The following is a 25,066-nucleotide window of genomic DNA, read 5'->3' on the forward strand; positions in this document are numbered from 1 at the left end:
CTCCCCCCTAAAAGGTGCCAAATGTGACACCAGAGGGGGAGGGGTCCTGAAAAGTGGAGGATCAATTTCTGTGTGAACCTCCACTGTAAGTTGAGTCTGTTTGTAAGTTGGAACAGGTACATTTTTTAAGTGAAGCTTCAGCCCCAAAAAAAATATTTTTTAAGCTTTTTGGATAGTATAGTTAGTTAGAAACCCTGAAAATTCTAAAGACTAACTAACTAACTAACTAACAATAGTTAACTATTAAATTATAGGTATTGGAATTTCCTTTCAAATGTGGCTATTAGTCAACGTAAAGAATACGTAAATTTGAATATTCGAAAATTAGAAAATTTGGAAATTGGAAAATTCGAAAATCAGAAAACCCAAAAATGAGAAAATCTGAAATAATAACTAACTAATAATAGCTTAACTATGACATTTCAAATTTTGGCTGTTAGTGAACATAACCAATACGAATTTATCCGAAGTTACGAATTATCCGAAATAACGAATGCCGCATCTAAAGAAATGGAACGGAACAAATTAATGATAAACAATATTGAAACGTTTTTATTTGTACTATTGTTATTTATTATTATTATTAACAATTATTATTAAATTATTCTTATTATAATATTTGTTCCATTCTATTTGTTTCGATGCGGCATTCGTTCTTTTGGATAATTCGTAACTTTGGATAAATTTGTATTCGCAACTTTCACTAACAGACAAATTTGAAAGAAAATTCCAATACCTATAATTTAAGAGTTAGTAATAGTTAAGTTATTATTAGTTAGTTATTATTTCAGATTTTCTCATCTTGAATTTTTAAATTTGAGAATATTCAAATTTACATATTCGTTAAGTTCACTAATAGCCACATTTGAAAGGAAATTCCAATACCTATAATTTAATAGTTAGCTATTATTAGTTAGTTAGTTAGAAAATCTGAAAATTCTAAAGACTAACTAACAATAGTTAAATATTAAAATTATAGGTACTGGAATTTCCTTTCATATGTGGCTATTAGTGAACGTAACGAATACGTAAATTTGAATATTTGAAAATTCGAAAATTCAAAAATCAGAAAACCCAAAAAATTAGAAAATCTGAAATAATAACTAATAATAACTTAACTTTCACTAACTATTAAATTATAGGTATTTGAATTTCCTTTCAAATGTGGCTATTAGTGAACATAATGAATACGTAAATTGAACATTTGGAAATTCGGAATTTCGGAAATTTGAAAATTCAAAAAACAGAAAACCCGAAAATCTGAAATAATAACTAACTAATAATAACTTAACTTTCACTAACTATTAAGTTATAGGTATTTGAATTTCCTTTCAAATGTGGCTATTAGTGAACGTAATGAATACGTAAATTGAATATTTGGAAATTCGGAATTTCGGAAACTCGAAAATTAAAAAAACAGAAAACCCGAAATTAGAAAAGCTGAAATAATATCTAACTAATAACAACTTAACTATTATTAACTTTTAAATTATAGGTATTGGAATTTCCTTTCAAAGTCGGCTGTTAGTGAACGTAACAAATAAGAATTTATCTGAAGTTACGAAAATAACAAATGCCACAGCTAAACAAATGGAGCGGAACAAATTAATGATAAATAATATTAAAACATTTTTATTTGTACTATTATTATTTATTATTATTAATTTGGTCCATTCCATTTGTTTAGATGCGGCATTCGTTATTTTGGATAATTCGTAACTTTGGATGAATTTGTATTCTTTACGTTCACTAATAAGGACAACTTTGATAGGAAATTCCAATACCTATAATTTAATAGTTTTTTGAATTTCCAAATTTCCGAATATTCAAATTTACGTATTTATTACGTTCACTAATAACCACATTCAAAAGGAAATTCCAATATCTATAACTTATTAGTTAGCTATTATTAGTTACTTAGAAAACCTGAAAATTCTAAAGAATAACTAACTAACCAACTAACTAACTAACTATTAACCTCCCTAGCGGTAATCCCGAGTCTGGCTTGGGTTGGGAATTTACTAGCAGGAGCGGTAACCCCGAGCCGGACTCGGGATCACTTCGCTGGATGCAGGGAGGACACAGGGAGAGTTACTTACCTTGTCCCCTGGATCCAGCGATGTCCCCGGCGCTGTGTGATCAAGCTGTCCTCCGCTCCATTCACAGTGCCCGAATGCCACCGAGCTCCGTTCCCTGTGACGTTACGGCGCACGGGAGCGGAGAACGGCGGAAAATTAAAAAAAGTAAAAACACACACAGTACTGTAATCTGCAACAGCAATTTTCAGGTTCTCTTTCTTATTTTCGGATTTTGGAATTTATGAATTTACACATTTATGATTTTGCGAATTTACGAATTTTCGAATTTTCGAATTTACGAACATAGGAAGTTACGAACATATGGATTTTCAAATTTTTGAATTTATGATTTTACGAATTTACTATTTTTTTTCAAATTTACGAGCATATACGAATTTACGAATTTACTAGCAGGAGCGGTAACCCCGAGCCGGACTCGGGATCACTTCGCTGGATGCAGGGAGGACACAGGGAGAGTTACTTACCTTGTCCCCTGGATCCAGCGATGTCCCCGGCGCTGTGTGATCAAGCTGTCCTCCGCTCCATTCACAGTGCCCGAATGCCACCGAGCTCCGTTCCCTGTGACGTTACGGCGCACGGGAGCGGAGAACGGCGGAAAATTAAAAAAAGTAAAAACACACACAGTACTGTAATCTGTAACAGCAATTTTCAGGTTCTCTTTCTTATTTTCGGATTTTGGAATTTATGAATTTACACATTTATGATTTTGCGAATTTACGAATTTTCGAATTTTCGAATTTACGAACATAGGAAGTTACGAACATATGGATTTTCAAATTTTTGAATTTATGATTTTACGAATTTACTATTTTTTTTCAAATTTACGAGCATATACGAATTTACGAATTGCAATCATAACAAATGAACCAAAAAACGAAAAAACAAATGAAACGAAAACAAACACATTTTATTAGCAGTGCACATGTCTTCTTGTCAGCAACCCCCTCATACTACTACTACTACTACTATTACTACTACTACTATTATTATTAATATAATTATTAAAAATAATAATAATAATAATATTAATAATATAAGACTCTTGAAAAAGATTAAAGCCCAATATCTCCCTGGAAGTTTTGTTTGTGAAGGGGGAGTGTTGGACCCCGGGAGGTAGACGGCCGCTCTCACACAGCAACGGGCCATAAAGGTTTCATTCAACACTTGTAAAAAACAATATTTTTAATAAATCACACTTAATCTATGACTTAGAACAGGCTACAATGGGGCTTTAACTTACCTACTGTGCCTTTCTCATAGTAGGAGACGCATGCGGTATCTAAGGGGCTGCAGTTTACTAACTTTTTTTTACATGTTGCCTGAGTTGAATTTGCACATTGGTTACATTGCAGTGGATCTGTAAAAAAATAATGATTCATAGATAAAGAAAGAAAAATGACATCAGAATGTAAAATTCCCCCAAATCTCAAAAAACAAAGAGATCCCACCAGTATTTTTCCCTGTATAGGGTGGATGGCCAGAAATCAGCTGTTTGAAACACAAAATACGTTCCTTTAACCACTTGCCTGCCGGACACTTACACTCCCTTCCTGCCCAGGCCATTTTTCAGCTTTCAGCGCTGACTCACTTTGAATGACAATTGCGCGGTCATGCTACACTGTACTCAAATTAATATTTTTAAAATTTTCTCCACACAAATAGAGCTTATATTCGTCTTTGCTTTTAATAGGGTAGGTAAATTTAGAAGGCCCTGGTGGGCTGGTGGCCTCTTGCTGTGTTTGAGTATATCCCGCTTTGGTTTCTTTGCCTCTTGATGTATATACCCCACAAGGGTACACTGAGTATTGATAAAATAACCTTATTTGTTTGTTTTAGACTACCCCCTGCAGTTGCACCTAGGTGGTCCTGCCACTTGGGGGCTCGTGCGCTGGTTCCGCGCCGGGTTTGTCCCTTCTGCACTGGCTCTGGAGGTATGTACCTGGCCCCCATGGGTTACATGTATTATCCATCTAGGATGGAAACTGTGGGACACTTGGCGGTTTATAGCACTGTTGGGATTACTTTGATTGATGCAGTACTTACTGGTGCTTATTATTAAATTTTTTTAATTGTTTTTTTTTTTCCCTTTTTCTCTTTACTTTAGAATTTGTCTTCATATGGTGGTCTCACTCCATTTCCCCTGATGAAACCGTTTGTACGGCGAAACATGTAGGGAGGATTTTGACCCATCTGCACACCCAGGCCTATATCATCTTGGCCCTACCTCATTGGATGTGCTTTTGTTTATTTATGATTGTACAAATCTTTTTGATACCATTGTGACTTTTTGTATTTTGTTTTATTATGTATTAAAATTGTTCTTTTTAAATATATTTCCTTGTCTTTGATGAATCTAGGCACCGTAATAATCCCCTTCCCCTCCAACTACCTTTTTAGAGCTTTCTTTTGGTGGTATTTAATCACTGCTGTTTTTTTTTTTTACAAAAAAAAGGCCAAAAAATTTGAAAAGATTTTTTTTTTTACTTAGTTTCTGTCAGTTAATTTTGTAATTAAGTAATTTTTCTCCTTCACTGATGTGCGCTGATGAGGCAGCACTGATAGGCTGAACTGGTGGGCATTGATGCTGTGGCACTTATGGGGCGACACTTATGGGCACTGATTAGGTGGCCCTGATGAGAAGGCACTAATATGCCGTACTTATGGGCACTGATAGGTGGCACTGATATGTGGCCTCTATGAGCACTAATAGGTGGCACTGATAGGTGGCACTGATATGTGGCACTCATGAGCACTGATAGGTGGCACTGATTGGCACTAATAGGTGGCACTGATATATGGCACTGATAGGTGGCACTGATGGGCACTGATGGGCAGCACTGGTGGGCACTGATAGGCAGCACTGATATGTGGCACTGATAGGTGTCACTGATTGGGACTGATAGACGGCACTGGTGGGCACTGATAGGCGGCAGGGATAGGCGTACTGATGGGCATGGATGGGTGGTACTGATGGGTGGCACTGATGGGCATTGAAGGGCAGCACTGATAGGCGGAACTGATAGCCAGCATGGACTGGCATCACTAATGGGCACTGATTGGTGACACTTATGGGAAGTGGTGGGTACTGATTGCTGGCAGTGGTAGGCACTCATCGCTGGCACTGATTTGTGGCACTGGTGTCGCTATTGTAATCAGGGCACTGATGATAGATGTCTCCTGTGAGGAGATGCCACTGATCGGCTCTCCTCGCCACACACTCTGTCAATGTGAGGTGAAGAGCTCAGATTACCGGCATCTCTGTGTTTTCCTGTGACCGGCTGTGATTGGACACATCGATCACATGGTTAAAGAGCCGTGGACGTGGCTCTCTACAGATATCGGGGTCGCGATCGCCCGTGCTGTGCGCCACTGTGGGCGCAGGAGAATGGCCGTACTGGGATGCTGTACCGCCCCGTCGTCATTTGATGGTGGGCGGGCGGCAACTAGTTAAATATGTTCCTCAGTCGCTGAAAAGGATACAAATCCACTTTGTGAACCTTAAATGCCTTTGTAAAGCCGGATATTACTTTGCAAAAGTAGCAGTGACATCATCAGCTGGCTGTACACAGCCTGTGCAGAGAGTAGAGCTGTGGGAGGGGCCCAGCAAGATCCATCCACTATAGAAAACTACAGGAGGGGGCGGAGACAAGACCAGTAACCCTGCACAAGGAGAGAGAGCAGCAGTGACCGGTCTTTATTTCATAAAGTCGTGGATCTATTTATAGACATGAATGAGCGAGTTCGGGGTGGAGGAACTTGACTGGCCTGCTCGGAGACCTGACCTCAACCTGATAGAACACCTTTGGGATGAATTCGAGTGTAGAACTGCAAGCCAGGCGAAGAATGGTCAAACATTCCCATAGACACACTCCTAAACCTTGTGGACGGCCTTCCCAGAAGAGTTGAAGCTGTTATAGCTGCAAAGGGTGGGCCAACCCAATATTGAACCCTACGAACTAGGACTGGGATGCCATTAGAGTTCATGTGCGTGTAAAGGCAGGCGTCCCAATACTTTTGGTAATATAGTGTATATGTCGCTTGTATTTAGCCATCGTTTGCATATTGCAGATTTCAGCTTTAACTGCAGCCCTTTCCAGCGGGGAATAGTCAGCTTCCTTTATCATCTCTTTGATGCCACACAGGGTGAAGAGAAGAAGTGTAATCTATGAGTCACCAATTTTATTGCTGTCTGTCCCTCTCTTTAAGGAGATTTACCATTGTCATGGAACAGAAAGTGATCAGATACATAAATTGCTACTATTGTCACCATATGAGAAGCTGAGGAGCAGAGCCTCTGGTAAGGCAGTACAGCCAGCCCTCCTGTACTGGTCCCGGGCCCCATCAGTGCAATAGGGGGGCCCGGGCACCTGCTGGGCAGGAGCGACTGCTGTACTGCCTTTTTGCCAACTCCCCCTGGCTCCCCCTGCAGCTCCACCGGCTTTTCCTCCTTTTTCCTCCTTCAGCTGCACTGCAGGGGGATTGGTGTCTGCATCCCCATCCCCCCTACTGTCCGGGCCCCTCTTTGGTGTGGCCCCCTCCCCTGCAGCATTGCCAGCTTCCCTCCTCTCCTGTGCCGCCAGCAGCTGCTGATGGCACACAGGGGGAAGTTTCAGGATGGAGAGCAGGGTATGCGCAGTAGATATGTCCTGTTTACCAGCCTTTTCCTTTTCTGAATTTACATAGTTAGAGTTGGGCACCGATCACTCATCGTGTCCATTCACCACTGAAGCATAGTAAATTGTGTTTACTATGCTTCAGTTTGTGAATGAACAGGGAGCCTCAGAGGGCTTCCCATTCATTCACTATCCAGTGGATATGAGACTGCAGAGAAAGGGAACGAGGAATCTCTGTCCTCAGTCCCTTTCAAATTTGAGCCATCAGGGTGTCTGTTTACCAGTGGAAGCTCCTCTCTCCACGCCACCCCCTCTATGAATAATGGATAGATTTATGCATAGCATGAATCTATTAATGGCCGCCGCGACCACCCCCAATTCAGTCATCCGGCCCCTTTCAGGATGCCAGGCGCATTAATCACAGCGGCGGGGGGTTGTTTTTTTGAAGCACCCGATTAGAGCCATAGGCTCTGATGTGCTTCAAAATAGGGTGGGCTTGGAGTGCAGAGCACTGCGCCATGAATATTCGCTGTTGTAACACTGATCCTCAACCTGGCCAATCAGAAGCAGGTCTGAGACCCGTTTTCCGATTGGCCAAAAAGTGTCCCAATTGGCCGTCGAGGAGGAAGGAGGAAACGGAAGCCACCAATGCCCGTGGAGAGCAGGGGAAGGGAGGGCCATTGCTGCTGAAGAGCAAGGGAAGCCGCCGGTGAAGCACTGATGGGGTAATGCACTTGACCCATTGACCGACCGCCGGGGGGGGTTTACATTCTTTTAACAGCCTTCTTGGGGGGGCATCTGCTAAAATATCAGGGGTTTAAACCAGTGGTGGCCGGAGGTAATTTCTTTATGGGGGGGGTGGAAAACAGTACCATTCCCCCCACCCCACAAAAAATCACTACTGGCCACCACTGGTTTAGACCCCTGATATTTCACCAGATACCCCAACAAGGCTGTAAATAGAATGTAAAAAAAAAAAAGAAAGGAGGGGGGGGAGGGGCTGTCAGGTAGGCTGCATTCTAATAGCAGCCCTGATAAGGAGTCTTGGAGTATCGGAAGACATAGAAGAAGTCAGGGGCTGCATCAGCACACCAGGCTCCATCCATAGCTAAATATCACTTTTGGGTGAACATGCCCTTTACATACCTCCCAACTGTCCCTGCTTTCCAGGGACTGTCCCGGATTTTGAGGGACTGTCCCGGATTTCCCGGGACTGTCCTGGATTTCCAGGGACTGTCCCGGATTTTGAGGGACTGTCCCGGATTTCCCGGGACTGTCCTGGATTTCCAGGGACTGTCCCGGATTTTGAGGGACTGTCCCGGATTTCCCGGGACTGTCCTGGATTTCCAGGGACTGTCCTGGATTTTGAAGCCAATATGAAGGAATAGTATTGGTAAAAAAAAGCACTTGTGGATTTAATTAACCTATTTTTTTTGGAGTTAATTCTCCTTTAAGGGGGGCGTGGCAGGGGGCGTGTCCTATACCTACATACGTATTCTGGTAGGTGTCCTTCATTCCCATCTCAAAATGTTGGGAAGTGTGCCTTTACATTGTTCACAGAGGCTTACTATCATTCTCTTATCACAATGGGTGTCAGGGCCAGGACAAGGGGGTGGGCAGGAGGGACAGCTGCCCTGGGCACAGCAGAGCAAAGAATGGACACACAGGGCAGTAAACCCATTCTATGGCATGGATTAACAGTGGGGGGGGAGGGGGGGTGCAGTTCCACATCCTTGCCCTGGGTGCTAGGTGAACCGTCCCGGTATTGCATACTCGATATCCAATGCATCTCCTGCTGTCCTCTGCCTGTGTATTTCTTTCCTTGCTCTAAGTGCTCTATTATCCTCGGAAAAGCAATTTAATCAGCTGATGAGCGCAGACTGGACTGAGAGGACCCCGCTGCATTAATCCCCCAGTGACATGTTACGGTTTATAAGTGAGCATTGAAAAAAACAAAACTTTATTTATAGCATGCCTCCTGACACTAACATGCTACTTATCCTGCCATATGTGATGTCTGATTTACTGCTATTCTTGTGCCCTTCTCATTCACTTATCTATAATTAGAAATCATATAAAAGATACAAGCTCTGGGTTCACCATACATCTTACAAATTCATTGCACAACCTTTATGCCACGTACACACGATCGAAAATTCTGGCCAGAAAAAGACCGATGAGAGCTTTTCATTGGAAAATGCGACCGTGTGTACGCTCCATCGGAATTTAGCTGTCCGAATTTCCGCCAGCCAAAAATTGATAGCATGTTCTCAATTTTCTAGACGGAAGAACTAGAAAGAAATTTCGATCGTGTGTATGCAATTTCCGACACGCCAAAAAATCACGCATGCTCAGATTCAACTACGAGACGGAAGCTATCGGCTACTGGCTATTGAACTTCCTTTTTCTAGTCCCGTCGTACGCGTTGTACGTCACCGCGTTCTAAACGATCGGAATTTGGTGTGACCGTGTGTAGGCAAGACAGCTTAAGCAGGATTCCATCGGGGAAAACCATCAGAGCTTTTTCAGACGAGAATTCCGATCGTGTGTACGCGGCATTAGATCTGCCAAGACTGTGTTTTATGAGGACCTACCTAATATTCAATCAATTTGTGTCCAATCAGGCAAGCACTACCTGGTTTATTGATAGATCTGATGGAGATCATACGATCAGATTGTAAAATGTGTGGTGACTAGGGATGAGCTGAACACCCCCCTGGTTCAGTTCGCACCAGAACCTTCGAACGGACCTAAAATTCGTACGAACTTTAGAACCCTATTAAAGTCTATGGGACTCGAACGTTCGAAATCAAAAGTGCTAATTTTAAAGGCTAATATGCAAGATATGCAACAGACAACACCAGCAATAAGGGGTGTCTTCAGGTGTATACTGTGCTGGAGGCACACAACACCCACTTTAACTCCTGAAGATGGCTGTATTAGAGAACACCAGCAATAAAGGGTAGATACAGGTGTATACTGTGCTGTGCTGGAGGCACACAACACCCACTAACTCCTGCAGATGCCTTAATTAGAGAAAAACTGCAATAAAGGGTAGATACAGGTGTATACTGTGCTGGAGGCACACAACACCCACTAACTCCTGCAGATGCCTTTATTATAGAACACCAGCAATAAAGGGTAGATACAGGTGTATACTGTGCTGGAGGCACACAACACCCACTAACTCCTGCAGGTGCCTTTATTATACAACACCAGCAATAAAGGGTAGATACAGGTGTATACTGCGCTGGAGGCACACAACACCACTTTGACTTTAAGATGCCTGAGAAAAGAACACACTGTCCCTGCCTATCTAGCTTTTTCCCTGCACGCCGTAACACACTTAGTAATGTGGGGCATCCTGCCTGTGGCCAATTATGGCTCTCCTCGCTGCCGGCACTGTGATTGGCCAAGCAAGCGGGGTCACAGTGCATGCTTGGCCAATCATGAGCCAGCAATGCACTGCGATTGCGTAGTGCATTGTGGGCCCTTCGTGCCACACGAATTTGGTGCGAAACGGCCCACAGAGTTCTGAATTCGCCGAACAGACGAACGGCCGCTGTTCGAGTCGAACACCGAGCTCATCCCTAGTGGCGACAGGGGAAATCATTCCTGAAATTTTTCAAATTGTTACAAATCCAAACCTTTTTAATCAAAACTCAGCAAGTTGGTAATTGACATTATTATTATTATTAATAATAATAATAATAATAGTAATAATTAATAATAATTCTTTCAGCACAATTATATTTAACTGTTTTATTTTACCAATTCGTTTTTTTCAAATTATTTGCTTGAAAATCAAGCAAAATTCAATACAATTTTGTGATTGAAATATTTCTACACGAATACCGCGTACACACGGTCGGACTCTCTGATGGAAATGCTTGTTGATGGAAATTTCGACCGTGTGTAGGCTCCATCGGACAGTTTCCATCTGAATTTCCATCACACAAAATTTGAGTTCTCAAATTTTCTGACAATGCGATTCCTATCGTGTGTACACAATTCCGTGGCACAAAGTGCCACGCATGCTCGAAAAGAGGCTAATAGTGCTACACGGAGCAAGATGTGATGGAGTGTGTGTGGTTTTGCACAGCACTTACTGGGCAGTCCATTCATTTCCATGGGCCATCCCACACATGAAGGATGCACAAAATAACCTTCTAAAAAAATCACACTGCACTAAAACACATGGCAGTTTGTTATCGTGCGTTTTGTTGCAGGTGAATGATTGCAAAAGCAAGGTGTGTGTTTTGCAATTGGGAATTAACATCGCCAATGCACACCTGTAAAACGGTTGTGTGTGTTTGTATAATGCACACAATTTTTCACACATTCCTGCAATGCACAAATGTCTAACTAGGGAAGAGGGAATTCATTCAAATAAAATAAAATACAATAAAACCACTTGACATAAGGTGTCCTCATCAGAGTCCCCCTTTACATTAGGTGACCCAATCAGAAACCCCCTTTACATCAGATGTCCCCATCAGTGTCCCCCTTTACATCAGATGTCCCCATCAGTGTCCCCCTTTACATCAGGTGTCCTCATTAGCGTCCTCCTTTACATCAGGTGTCCCCATCAGCGACCCTCTACACATCAGGTGTCCCCATCAGCAACCCTCTTTACATTAGGTGTCCCCATCAGCGACCCCCTTTACATCAGGTGTCCCCATCAGCGACCCCCTTTACATCAGGTGTCCCCATCAGCATCTCCCTTTACATCAGGTGTCCCCATCAGCGACCCCCTTTACATCAGGTGTCCCTATCAGCATCCCCCTTTACATCAGGTGTCCTCATCAGCGACCCCCTTTACATCAGGTGACCCCATCAATGACTCCTTTTACATCAGGTGTCCCCATCAATGACTCCCTTTACATCAGGTGTCCCCATCAGCGACCCTCTTTACATCAGGTGTCCCCATCAGCGACCCCCTTTACATCCGGTGTCCCTATCAGCGACCCCCTTTACATCAGGTGTCCCCATCAACGACCCCCTTTACATCAGGTGTCCCCATCAGCATCTCCCTTTACATCAGGTGTCCCCATCAGCGACCCCCTTTACATCAGGTGTCCCCATCAGCATCCCCCTTTACATCAGGTGTCCCCATCAGCGACTTCCTTTACATCAGGTGTCCTCATGAGCGACCCCCTTTACATCAGGTGTCCCCATCAAGGACTCCTTTTACATCAGGTGTCCCCATCAATGACTCCCTTTACATCAGGTGTCCCCATCAATGACTCCCTTTACATCAGGTGTCCCCATCAATGACTCCCTTTACATCAGGTGTCCTCATCAGCGACCCCCTTTACATCAGGTGTCCCCATCAGCGACCCCCTTTACATCAGATGTCCACATCAGCGACTTCCTTTACATCAGGTGTCCTCATCAGCGACCCCCTTTACATCAGGTGTCCCCCATCAATGACTCCTTTTACATCAGGTGTCCCCATCAATGATTCCCTTTACTTTAGGTGTCCCCATCAATGACTCCCTTTACATCAGGTGTCCCCATTAATGACTCCCTTTACATCTCGGTGTCCCCATCAATGACTCCCTTTACATCAGGTGTCCTCATCAGCGACCCCCTTTACATCAGGTGTCCCCATCAGCGACCCCCTTTACATCAGGCATCCTAATCAGCGACCCTCTTTACATCAGGTGTCCCCATCAGCATCTCCCTTTACATCAGGTGTCCCCATCAGCATCTCCCTTTACATCAGGTGTCCTCATCAGCATCCCCCTTTACATCATGTGTCCCCATCAGCATCCCCCTTTACATCAGGTGTCCCCATCAGTGACCCCCTTTATATCAGGTGTCCCCATCAGCGACCACCATTACATCAGGTGTCCTCATCAGCGACCTCCTTTACATCAGGTGTCCCCATCAGCGACTTCCTTTACATCAGGTGTCCTCATCAGCGACCCCCTTTACATCAGGTGTCCCCATCAGTGACTCCTTTTACATCAGGTGTCCCCATCAATGACTCCCTTTACATCAGGTGTCCCCATCAATGACTCCCTTTACATCAGGTGTTCCCATCAAGGACTCCCTTTACATCAGGTGTCCCCATCAGCGACTTCCTTTACATCAGGTGTCCTCATCAGCGACCCCCTTTACATCAGGTGTCCCCATCAATGACTCCTTTTACATCAGGTGTCCCCATCAATGACTCCCTTTACATCAGGTGTCCCCATCAATGACTCCCTTTACATCAGGTGTCCCCATCAGCGACTTCCTTTACATCAGGTGTCCTCATCAGCGACCCCCTTTACATCAGGCGTCCCCATCAAGGACTCCTTTTACATCAGGTGTCCCCATCAATGACTCCCTTTACATCAGGTGTCCCCATCAATGACTCCCTTTACATCAGGTGTCCCCATCAATGACACCCTTTACATCAGGTGTCCCCATCAATGACCCCCTTTACATCAGGTGCCCCCATCAGCGACCCCCTTTACATCAGATGTCCACATCAGCGACTTCCTTTACATCAGGTGTCCTCATCAGCGACCCCCTTTACATCAGGTGTCCCCATCAATGACTCCTTTTACATCAGGTGTCCCCATCAATGACTCCCTTTACTTTAGGTGTCCCCATCAATGACTCCCTTTACATCAGGTGTCCCCATTAATGACTCCCTTTACATCAGGTGTCCCCATCAATGACTCCCTTTACATCAGGTGTCCTCATCAGTGACCCCCTTTACATCAGGTGTCCCCATCAGCGACCCCCTTTACATCAGGTATCCCCATCAGCGACCCTCTTTACATCAGGTGTCCCCATCAGCATCTCCCTTTACATCAGGTGTCCCCAACAGCATCTCCCTTTACATCAGGTGTCCTCATCAGCATCCCCCTTTACATCATGTGTCCCCATCAGCATCCCCCTTTACATCAGATGTCCCCATCAGTGACCCCCTTTACATTATGTGTCCCCATCAGTGACCCCCTTTACATCAGGCGTCCCCATCAGCACATCAGCGACCCCCTTTACCTCAGGTGTCCCCATCAGCGACTCGCTTTACATCAGGTGTCCCCATCAGCGACCCTCTTTACATCAGGTGTCCCCATCAGTGACCCCCTTTACATCAGGTGTCCCCATCAGCACCTCCCTTTACATCAGGTGTCCCCATCAGCATCTCCCTTTACATCAGGTGTACTCATCAGCATCCCCCTTTACATCATGTGTCCCCATCAGCATTCTCCTTTACCTCAGGTGTCCCCATCAGCGACCCCCTTTACATCAGGTGTCCCCATCAGCATCCCCCTTTACATCAGGTTCCCCCTATCAGCATCCCCCTTATATCAGGTGTCCCCATCAGTGTCCCCCTTTACATCAGGTGTCCCCATCAGCGACTGCTTTTACATCAGGTGTCCCCATCAGCGACCCCCTTTACATCAGGTGTCCCCATCAGCATCCCCCTGTACATCAGGTGCCCCCATCATCATCCCCCTTTACATCAGGTGTCCCCATCAGCATCCCCCTTTACATCAGGTGTCCCCATCAGTGTCTCCTTACATCAGGTGTCCCTCCTCTCTCCTGCTGGCAGCTACCACGGGCACAAAGGGAAATGTTTCAGGATAGAGAACAGGGAAAGGGGCAAATATGTCATTAATTGGCCCCCTTCCTTTCCTGAAAGAAAACAGTGAGCAATCAGTACCAATCACTCCTGTGTCCATTCATCACGGAAGCATAGTAAACAGTTTCATATGCTTCTGTTTGTGAATGAGCAACAAGCCTCTGAGCGCTTCCTATTCATTCATGTGTGCAGCTGAGACTACAAAGAAAAGGACTGATAAATCTTTGTCCTTGGTCACTTTGGACCAGGAAGGCTGTATGGGGCCCCGTGATTTCTGACAGCAGCCCTGTCCATCAGTGTTGCCATTCAGTGCTTCCAATCAGTGCCTCGTCATCAGTGGCCCATCTGATCCGGCTATCAGTGCCCTTCAGTGCTGCCTATTAGTGTCCATCAGTGCAGCTTCATCAGTTTCACCAGTGCTTCCAATCAGTGCCTTGTCATGAGTGCCGCCTATCAGTGACGATCAGTGCTGCATATCAGTGCTCATCTGTGCCAGATACAATGTAAGAATGTGTTGTTTCATTGTATTTACTATTTTGTTCATATGCATATCATATGACATCACTTACCTGTAGTAAAAAGTGGTTGTAAAGGGTTTACGCTCCCTATAAATCAACTTTGCAAGTTTATTTTTTATTTTATTAAAACATATTCCTTTTTCAGCTCCTTATTAACCCTTAGTTAACCTTAATCAGTCCTAATTAACTCCTCCCTTTCCTTTTCCCCTTAGCATTTTTTTTTTCATTTTTTTCCCCCATACATATTTTTTGTATCACCATTTGTTTTTTCCTTTAGAAAAAAATGTCAGCGTCACAAAAAAATTAGCAAAATTGGAAAAAAAGTTTTTTTTTTCCATTTATATCATTTTAGTGCAATTTGTAAATTAAAAAACAACATTATTATTATTTTTTTTATTTACAGTAAAACAACTTTTTTTTTAAACATTCTTTTTATAGATTCCATTTTTTTTTAACTAGATTTTACTTAAAGAAGGCTTTACATTTTTCCCACCAAAGAATCAAACAAATGCAGCAACACATAAAAGAAAAAAAAAAAAAAAGAAAATATTTTTTAGCAACTATATTACCAAAAGAAAGCTTAGTCGCCTCCGCCCCCCCCCCCCCCCCCACGGCCCATATAAAAATATATAGTAGTAGTAAAAAAAAGAAAAAAAAGAAAAAAAACATCTCTATAAAAAAATGTCTGTATCTATCTATCTATCTATCTATCTATCTATCTATATATATATATATATATATATACACAGTTAACAAAATACAATATTTTTTTACTACAATTGTCCTAAAAAAGTAAAAAAAAAAAATAAAGTAAAAAAGATCTCTATAAAAAAATGTCTATATCTCTATATATATCTCTCTCTCTCTCTCTATATATATATATATATATATATATATATATATATATATATATATATATACACACAGTTACCAGAATACAATATTTTTTACTACAATTGTCCTAAAAAAAATGTAACAAAAAAGGAAAAAAATATCTCTATAAAAAAAAAGTCTATATCTATAGCTATACATATATATACATATATATATATATATATATATATATATATATATATATATATATATATTCACAGTTACCAGAATACAATATTTTTTACTATAATTGTCCAAAAAAAAATGTAAAAAAAGAAAAATAAATCTCTATAAAAAAAGTCTATATCTATATATATATATATATATATATATATATATATATATATATATTCACAGTTACCAGAATACAATATTTTTTACTATAATTGTCCAAAAAAAAATGTAAAAAAAGAAAAATAAATCTCTATAAAAAAAGTCTATATCTATATCTATATATATATATATATATATATATATATATATATATATATATATATACACACAGTTACCAGAATACAATATTTTTTACTACAATTGTCCTAAAAAAATGTAAAAAAAAAAAAAAAAGGAAAAAAATATCTCTATAAAAAAAAGTCTAGCTATATATATATATATATATATATATATATATATATATATATATATATATATATATATATATACAGTTACCAGAATACAATATTTTTTACTATAATTGTCCTACAAAAAAAAAAAAAAAAGTAACAAGTGTATTTTTTTGGCACTAATTATTCTAATTTCAGAATGCACATAAAAATCTGAAATAGGTGGGGCCAGGTGGGCAGTTACCTGTGCAATTACTCACTTTGAGGTGTGGCTGATGGTAGGACCCAGATGGAGAGGACCAGGGGTAGCAGCATGATGCTGCCAAGCCTCTCGGAGGATGCTGCGAGGACACAACGATTATGTGCTGTGGACAGCCTGTTTTTGTGTTTCTGATTTACTTTATTTCAGGGCGTTGGCTTTATATGATTACGCTGTAAAAACACGGATAGGGAGGGGGGGGGGGGGGGAGTATAAAATGCAAGTTGCTAAGAGCTACTTACGGGCTGAGATTACATCAGACATGATTGAACTGTCAGGGAACGGCCTGAGATGTGTTTTATCTTTTTATGGTGAGGAAGAGAGCGCAGACATTAAATGCCGGATTGGAAAAGCAACAGTTGGAATGAGATTTTAATGTTTACTACAGGGATTAAAGAGCGAGAAGTTTCTGTGAATAATGCCAGAATCACAATTAGGCCCTTATGTAGCTATCCCCCACCCCCAACTGAACCCAAAAAGGGCAATAATTCAGCCAATCAGAAATCCCTATTCAGTGACACCCCCCTTCAACTGTTGGCATAGTTGGCATATGACTTTGCATTTCATCCCACTGCTCTTTGTATTATATTATTAAGGGTCAGACCACACAATGCAAATAAATAAATGAAACACAATAAAACTAAAGAATATGACAATATGAACTAAAAATAATAGGAGAAGAGAAAAGAAGAGGAGAGGATAACAAGACAACATAAACTAAAAATAATAGGAGAAGAGAAAAGAAGAGGAGAGGATAACAAGACAACATAAACTAAAAAGAATGAGGGAAGAGAAGAGAAGAAAAGAGAAGAGAATAATAAGACAACATCAACAAAGAAGAAGAATGGAATAGAAGAGAAGAGAAGAGAAGAAATGAATAATAAGACATCAACCAAAAAGAATAAGGGAAAAGAAGAGAGGAAAGGAAAGAAGAGGAGAGGAGAAGAGATGATATGAGATGAGATGAGATGAGAGGAGAGGATAGGAGATGAGAAGAGATGAGATGAGAGGAGATGAGAGGAGATGAGATGAGAGGAGATGAGAGGAGAGGAGAGGAGATGAGAGGAGATGAGATGAGAGGAGATGAGAGGAGATGAGATGAGAAGAGAGAAGAATAACACAACATAAACTAAAAAGAATAAGGAAAAGAATAAGGAAAAAGCAAAAAAAAAAAAAAGAAAAAGGAGAGGAGAGGGGAGGGTAGAGGAGGGGAGGGGAGAGGAGAGAATAATAAGACAACATAAACTAAAAACAATAAGGGAAAAGAAAAGGAGAGGTGAGAAGAGAAGAGGAGAGGAGAGAAGAGAAGAGAAGGAAGAATAAGACAACATAAACTAAAAAGAATAAGGAAAAAGCAAAAAAGGAGAGGAGAGGGGAGGGGAAAGGAGAGAATAATAAGACAATATAAACTAATAAGAATAAGGGAAAAGAAGAGAGAAGAGAAGAGAAGAGGAGAGGAGAGGAGAGGAGAGAGAAGAATAAGACAACATAAACTAAAAAGAATAAGGAAAAGAATAAGGAAAAAGCAAAAAAAGGAGAGGAGAGGGTAGGGTAGAGGAGAGAATAATAAGACAACATAAACTAAAAAGAATAAGGGAAAAGAAGAGAAAAAAGGAGAGGAGAGGGTAGGGTAGAGGAGAGAATAATAAGACAACATAAACTAAAAAGAATAAGGCCGCGTACACACGGGCAGACTGTTCGCCCAACTTTGTCCGTCAAACAGTTTCGGCAAACAGTCCGCTCAAAATTAGCATGGACGGACATGGCCACACACGACGAACGAACAGTTTGCTGAAACCGTGCGCGATGACGTGAACGGCACGTACGACGGGACGAAAAATACGACGTCCTATACACTGCATTATAACTTTCGGCGTGAAAATCCTTTCTGAGCATGCGCGCAACTTTGTTTGACGAACAAGCCTACACACGAGGGGACTGTCCGCTGAAACAAGGTTTCAGCGGACAGTTTTTCGGAATTTCCGAAAAACCTTGTTCAGCGGACTGTTCGCTGAAACTGTCCGCTGAAAGCCCACACACGAGCGGACTGTCCGCTGAAACTTGGTTTCAGCGGACAGTTTCAGCGAACAGTCCCCGCGTGTGTACGCGGCCTAAGGGAAAAGAAGAGAAAAAAGGAGAGGAGAGGGGAGGGGAGAGGAGAGACTAATAAGACAATATAAACTAAAAAGAATAAGAGAAAAGAAGAGAAAAAAGGAGAGGAGATGGGAGGGGAGAGGGGAGAGTAGAGGAGAGAATAATAAGACAACATAAACTAAAAAGAATAAGGGAAAAGAAGAGAGAAGAGAAGAGAAGAGAATAAGACAACATAAACTAAAAAGAATAAGGACAAAGTGAAAAAAGGAGAGTAGAGGAGAGAATAATAAGACAACATAAACTAAAAATAATAAGGGAAAAGAAGAGAAAAAAGGAGAGGAGAGGGGAGGGGAGAGGAGAGACTAATAAGACAATATAAACTAAAAAGAATAAGGGAAAAAAAGAGAAAAAAGGAGAGGAGATGGGAGGGGAGAGGGGAGAGTAGAGGAGAGAATAATAAGACAACATAAACTAAAAAGAATAAGGGAAAAGAAGAGAGAAGAGAAGAGAAGAGAAGAGAAGAGAATAAGACAACATAAACTAAAAAGAATAAGGACAAAGTGAAAAAAGGAGAGTAGAGGAGAGAATAATAAGACAACATAAACTAAAAAGAATTAGGGAAAAGAAGAGAAGAGAAGCAAATAATAAGACAACATAAACTAGAAATAATAAACCAAAAGAAAAAAGGGAAAAGAAAAGAGTAGCACACAATAAAAGAATAAGTGAAAAGAAAAGGAAGAGAGGAGAGGAGAATAATAAGACAAAATAAACTGAAAAGAAAAAACGAATGCCCCGTACACACGATCGGAAATTCGGTCAGCAAAAGACGGATGAGAGCTTTTGGTCGGAAAATGCGACCATGTGTAGGCTCCATCGGACTTTTGCTGGCCGAATTCCCACCAGCAAAAGATTGAGAGCAGGTTCTCTATTTTTCGGTCGGAAAAAGTTCCGATGGGAAATTCCGATCGTCTGTACACATTCGGACGCGCAAAATTCCTACAGATGCTCGGAAACAATTAGACGCATGCTCAAAAGCATTGAACTTCATTTTCTCGGCTCATCGTAGTGTTGTACGTCACTGCGTTCTTGACGGTGGAAAGTTCAGAGAACTTTTGTGTGACCGTGTGTGTGCAAAGCCAAGCTTGAGCGGAATTCCGTCGGTAAAAAACTTGGATGGAAATCCGCTTGTGTGTACGGGGCATAAAATAGTAAGGAAAAGAAAATAAGGGAAAGGATAAGACAAAAGAAATAAATGAAGCAAAATAAAATAGTGGCTACAAGGGAAGGGAGAATTTCCATGGGAGGTGGGCTTTAAAGAGACCCCATTGCCGGACCATACAGTGCAACAGCAACCTTCCCATAAGATTATATTTGCTTATGACATATTCTATTCATGCTTATTACACTTAAACAACCTTTGTGTAGACACCCAAGAGTACGGAGACTGTTGCTGGGCTCCGCCATCTTGGACGGGATGTCAGCAGCCCCAACAGATTCATATCTGTCACTCAAGAGACCTTCTATTGTATTATTCACCCCTTCTCAAGAGGTGAGGGGAAAGAAGCTGGGCCAGCACAGACAATAATTAGACACTCCCAGAAGGGAGTGGGGAGGGAGTGATGGTGTGTAAGGAGAAAGGTTGGGATGGTAGATTGAATGGCTCTGACGGCTGGAACCCTAGGCTGGTTTGTCTTCGGTACCTAGAATTGGTATTGTCACCATACTCTACTACTACTTTCCCGATGGGACATATTGGTGATGTATAGGCTGCCTCCATACAACCTAGGGACCTCCCCGGAAAACCTCAGGCAATCGGTATAATAATTGGATTGAAAATGTGGATTGCCAAATTTGGAAGGAGAAAAGGAATGGAAGACACAATTCCTAGCAAGTATCAAGGTAAAAAAAAAAAATTATAAAAAGGGAAAAAGTTGCAAGAATTCAAAATACGTAATTTTTCTGTGCTTTTGTCTTCAACTTTTTTAAGTTGTAACCGGATTTCTTCTTAGCCCCCTGTACACACGGTCGGAGATTTCGACAACCAAATCCGTCGGATTTTGTCCGAAACTGTTGCATACACACGGTCGGACTAAGTTGTTGAAAAATCCGATCTTTCAGAACGTGATGACCTAATTTCGTTACAATAGGACTACATTCAGGCTAGTAGCGAATAGCTTTGATGTAGGAATTTGATCTGAGCATGCGTGGCACTTGGTCCGATCAAAATTCTCTACACATGATCGGAGTATGTCCGATCGGCCCAGTTGGTCGGGAAATATTTCCAACATGTTGGAAAATTGGGTCCGACGGATATTCCGACGGAATCAGTCCGATGCATACCACACACAGTCGGATTATCCGACAACACGGTCCGACGGATTCTCCGACCGTGTGTACAAGGGCTAAGACAATGTTATTGCAGATCCTCATCCATTTCTATATATTTGAATTGGCCGTTGCAGTTCACTTGGTGAAGCTTTTCAAAAAGAGTTTTAAATGGAAAATTCTGCTGTTAACGTAATCACACGGGCCTGATTCAGTCTTGCAGAAGGAAATGCTGCATCCTCGCATCCCTTTGGACATAGAAGTAGTCCTCAATGATTAAACATCCAGTGCTGTAACCCTAAAAACATTGCCAGGGATGTCATATCCCATGCGACAAGCTACCTTTGAAATCAGGTTCTGTACAGATTTGGGGGGGGGGGGGGGGTGATAAGCTGCTTATAGTACCAGAGACTTGGGAATTCTTGGAAATTTCGATCACATAGAGCAGGGATGTGCAATTAGCCATCCTCCAGCTGTTGCAGAACTACAAGTTCCATGAGGCATAGCAAGACTCTGACAGCCACAAGCATGACACCCAGAGGCATGATGGGACTTGTAGTTTCGCAACAGCTGGAGGTCCGCTTATTGTATATCCCTGACATAGAGCAAGGAGTCTCCAAACGTTCCAAACCAGCGGTCTCAAACTGGCGGCCCTCCAGCTGTTGCAAAACTACAAAGTCCCATCATGCCTCTGCCTGTGGGAGTCATGCTTGTAACTGTCAGCCTTGCAATGCTTCATGGGACTTGTAGCTCCGCAACAGCTGGAGGGCCGCCAGTTTGAGACCCCTGTTCTAAACAAAGGGCCAGTTTACCGTTCTTCAGACTTAAAGGGAGCCGGACTGTGATTATTGGGAGTAGCAAAGGTCCTGATGTCAGGGGGAATAAGCTATGCCCCAGCTTTGGTGTCAGTGGGAGGGATAGTGCCCAATTGTTGGTGTCTTTGGGAGGAATTTTTCCCTATCATTGGTGTCACTGGGCATCATTGTTGGTATCATTGGGAGGAATTGTGCCCCATCTTTGGTATCTTCGGGAGGAATTGTGCCTCATTGTTGGTATCATGGAAAGGAATTTTGCCCCATTGTTGGTATCATTGGGAGGAATTGTGCCCCATCTTTGGTATCTTCGGGAGGAATTGTGCCTCATTGTTGGTATCATGGAAAGGAATTTTGCCCCATCGTTGGTATCATTGGGAGGAATTGTGCCCCATCGCTGGTGTCATTAGGAGGAATTGTGCCAGATCATTGGTGTTATTTATATCCATATAAAAAATGTGAGAGTTCAATTTGTAGACATTCTTTCCAAGTTGTCCCAGTTGGGTGTTTTGTATGAAGGTGGCATGGCGGGCGGTCGATCGGTCAGTCGGTCAGTCAAGGTCTACCCCCTTCTACTCCTTCTACTTTCCAAACCATGAAAACTTGCACAATGTCTTCCAGCCAGATGGAAATTCAGTCACTTAATGAATTATTCAGCCCATTATAAAGCGTCGGCCAAATACATCATTATTATCAATTAACTTTAAGTGATAAGATTCTCGCAATTCGCAGAAGTAAATAAGGAGATGGCCGTCATTAGGGCTAAATAACAACAAAAAAAAAAATGATTCACTTTACAGAAAAAAAATAAAATATCTTTCACTGGCAACTTTCTGTACTGCAATATTTAATAGTGAAGTCATAAACAAAAAAAGAAAGAAAAAAAAAAAAAAAACAATGTTAGAGGGACTAAGATAATGAAGATAATGAGGTTTGCATTACCGATTTCACTTGAAGTTGGGCTGTCCGTAGATTACAGATCAGTGGTTGTCAACTTTCTTGATATACACTATATTGTCAAAAGTATTGGGACACCTGCCTTTACACACACATGAATTTTATTGACATCCCAGCCTTATGCCGCGTACACACGATCGGAATTTTCGGCCAGCAAAAGACCGATGAGATCTTTTCATCGGAAAATGCGACCGTGTGTAGGCTCCATCGGAATTTAGCTGGCTGAATTCCCGGCAGCAAAAATTTGAGAGCATATTCTCAATTTTCCCAACAGAAAAACTTTCTATCGGAAATTTCGATCACGCGTATGCAATTCCGACGTGCAAAAACTCACGCATGAGTTTCAACTACGAGATGGAAGCTATTGGCTACTGGGTACTGAACTTCCTTTTTTTAGCCCCCTCGTACGCGCTGTACGTCACCGCGTTCTTGACGGTCGGAATTTGGTGTGACCGTGTGTAGGCAAGACAGCTTGAGCGGAATTCCATCGGAATTTCATCGTGAAAACCATCAGACCTATTTCCGACCATAATTCCGATCGTATGTACGCGACATTAGTCCGTAGGGTTCAATATTGAGTTGGCCCAACCTTCTTGCAGCTATAACAGCTTCAACTCTTCTGGGAAGGCCGTCCGCGAGGTTTAGGAGTGTGTCTATGGGAATGTTTGACCATTCTTCCAGAAGTGTATTGGTTAGGTCAGGCACTGATGTTGGACAAAAGGGCCTGGCTCGCAGTCTCCACTAATTCATCCCAAAGGTGTTCTATTGGATTGAGGTCAGGACCAGTCAAGTTCCTCCACCCCAAGCTCGCTCATCCATGTCTTTATGGACCTTGTCATATGGGAACAAGAAGGGACCATCCCCAAACTGTTCCCACAAAGTTGGGAGCATGAAATGGTCCAAAATGTCTTGGTACGCTGACGCCTTAAGAGTTCCCTTCACTGGAATTAAGAGACCAAGCCCAACCCCTGATAAACAACCCCAAAAGTTTGGGGTGGAGGAACTTGACTGGCCTACACAGAGTCCTGACCTCAACCCAATAGAACAACTTTGAGATGATTTAGAGTGAAGACTGCGAGCCAGGCCTTCTCACCCAACATCATTGCCTGACCTCACAAATTCGCTTCGGAAAGAGTGGTCGAACATTCCCATAGACACACTCCTAATCCTCTGTGTAGGCCAATCAAGTTCCTCCACCCCAAACTCGCTCATCCATGCCTTTATGGACCTTGCTTTGAGCACCGGTGCACAGTCATGTTGGAACAAGAAGGGGTCATCCCCAAACTGTTCCCACAAAGTTGGGAGCATGAAATTGTCCAAAATGTCTTGGTATGCCGACGCCTTAAGAGTTCCCTTCACTGGAACTAAGGAGGCCAAGCACAACCCCTGATAAACAAACCCAAACCCCAAAAGTTTGGGGTGGAGGAACTTGACTGGCCTACACAGAGTCCTGACCTCAACCCAGAAGAGTGGACACAGACAAACAAACAGCTATTTCTTCTGAATAACAAAAGGTCGGAATCTGCAATAAAGTTTGTCAAAATCCCTGCAATGTACAGAGATCACCCAGAGAGGAATATTTTTTTTCTCAACAAAAGTGGAGTTACTCTTCGAGAAACTTCTCGGTACACAGCTATGTATAATGATGATGTAGGAGTGCAAACTTCAACTGTTCTTTTCACTTTTACTTGTAATGTATTAAAGCAATGGATAAAAATGATTGCCAGCCTGGGGCACTGACGTCATGTCCCTCTTACCTCCTTTGTCATATATTCTTATTGAATATAGCAGACAGACAGGGACAGAACGTCACTATAATGATATGCTTGCATTGTCGGTGGTGAGCCGGGCCTGACAAGCAGCTCCAAGGCTAACAGGTCTCATGAGCATAGAATGACTTTCTTCAAAGTCACTACCAGCTAATAAAAGAATGATAGAAATGGTATGAAAAATAAGTATATTGACAGATTGTCAATGGTTTGAAATCTCATAATATGAAGAAAATACACAGATGATCCAGGGAATATACTTGAGGATCAGGAAAACAAAAGGTTTTGCCTTGATGGAGCAAATTGGCTCCATCAAGGGAAAACTGCAGACCACGGGCCAAATGTGTTCCTTTGCTTGCCTTTATCCTGGTGTCCTTCCACTGACACCAATGATGGGGCACTATTCCTCCCACTGACACCAATGATGGGGCACTATTCCTTCCACTGACATCAATGATGGGGCACTATTCCTTCTACTGACACCAATGATGGGGCACTATTCCTCCCACTGACACCAATGATGGGACACTATTCCTTCCACTGACATCAATGATGGGGCACTATTCCTTCTACTGACACCAATGATGGGGCACTAT

The 25,066-nt window shown here is 42.2% G+C and overlaps 1 protein-coding gene across 1 annotated transcript in view; it reads right to left on the bottom strand.

Moving 5' to 3' along the window:
- LOC143933100 (uncharacterized) overlaps window positions 1-16,693 on the bottom strand; it is a 30,104-nt gene extending 13,411 nt beyond the window's left edge. The window contains exons 1-2 of the mRNA XM_077456041.1: window positions 16,515-16,693; window positions 3,340-3,456 (exon numbers count right to left, since the gene is read on the bottom strand). Of these exons, the coding sequence (XP_077312167.1) occupies window positions 3,340-3,456; window positions 16,515-16,569 (172 nt within the window). The 5' untranslated portion in view covers window positions 16,570-16,693. The remainder of the gene's footprint in view (window positions 1-3,339; window positions 3,457-16,514) is intronic.
- Between the last annotated feature and the right edge of the window lie 8,373 nt (window positions 16,694-25,066).

The sequence above is a fragment of the Lithobates pipiens genome, unplaced genomic scaffold (assembly GCF_037356315.1).
Source record: "Lithobates pipiens isolate NorthernLeopardFrog02 unplaced genomic scaffold, aLitPip1_a1.2 Scaffold_27, whole genome shotgun sequence".
In the NCBI taxonomy this organism is placed as follows: Eukaryota; Metazoa; Chordata; class Amphibia; order Anura; family Ranidae; genus Lithobates; species Lithobates pipiens.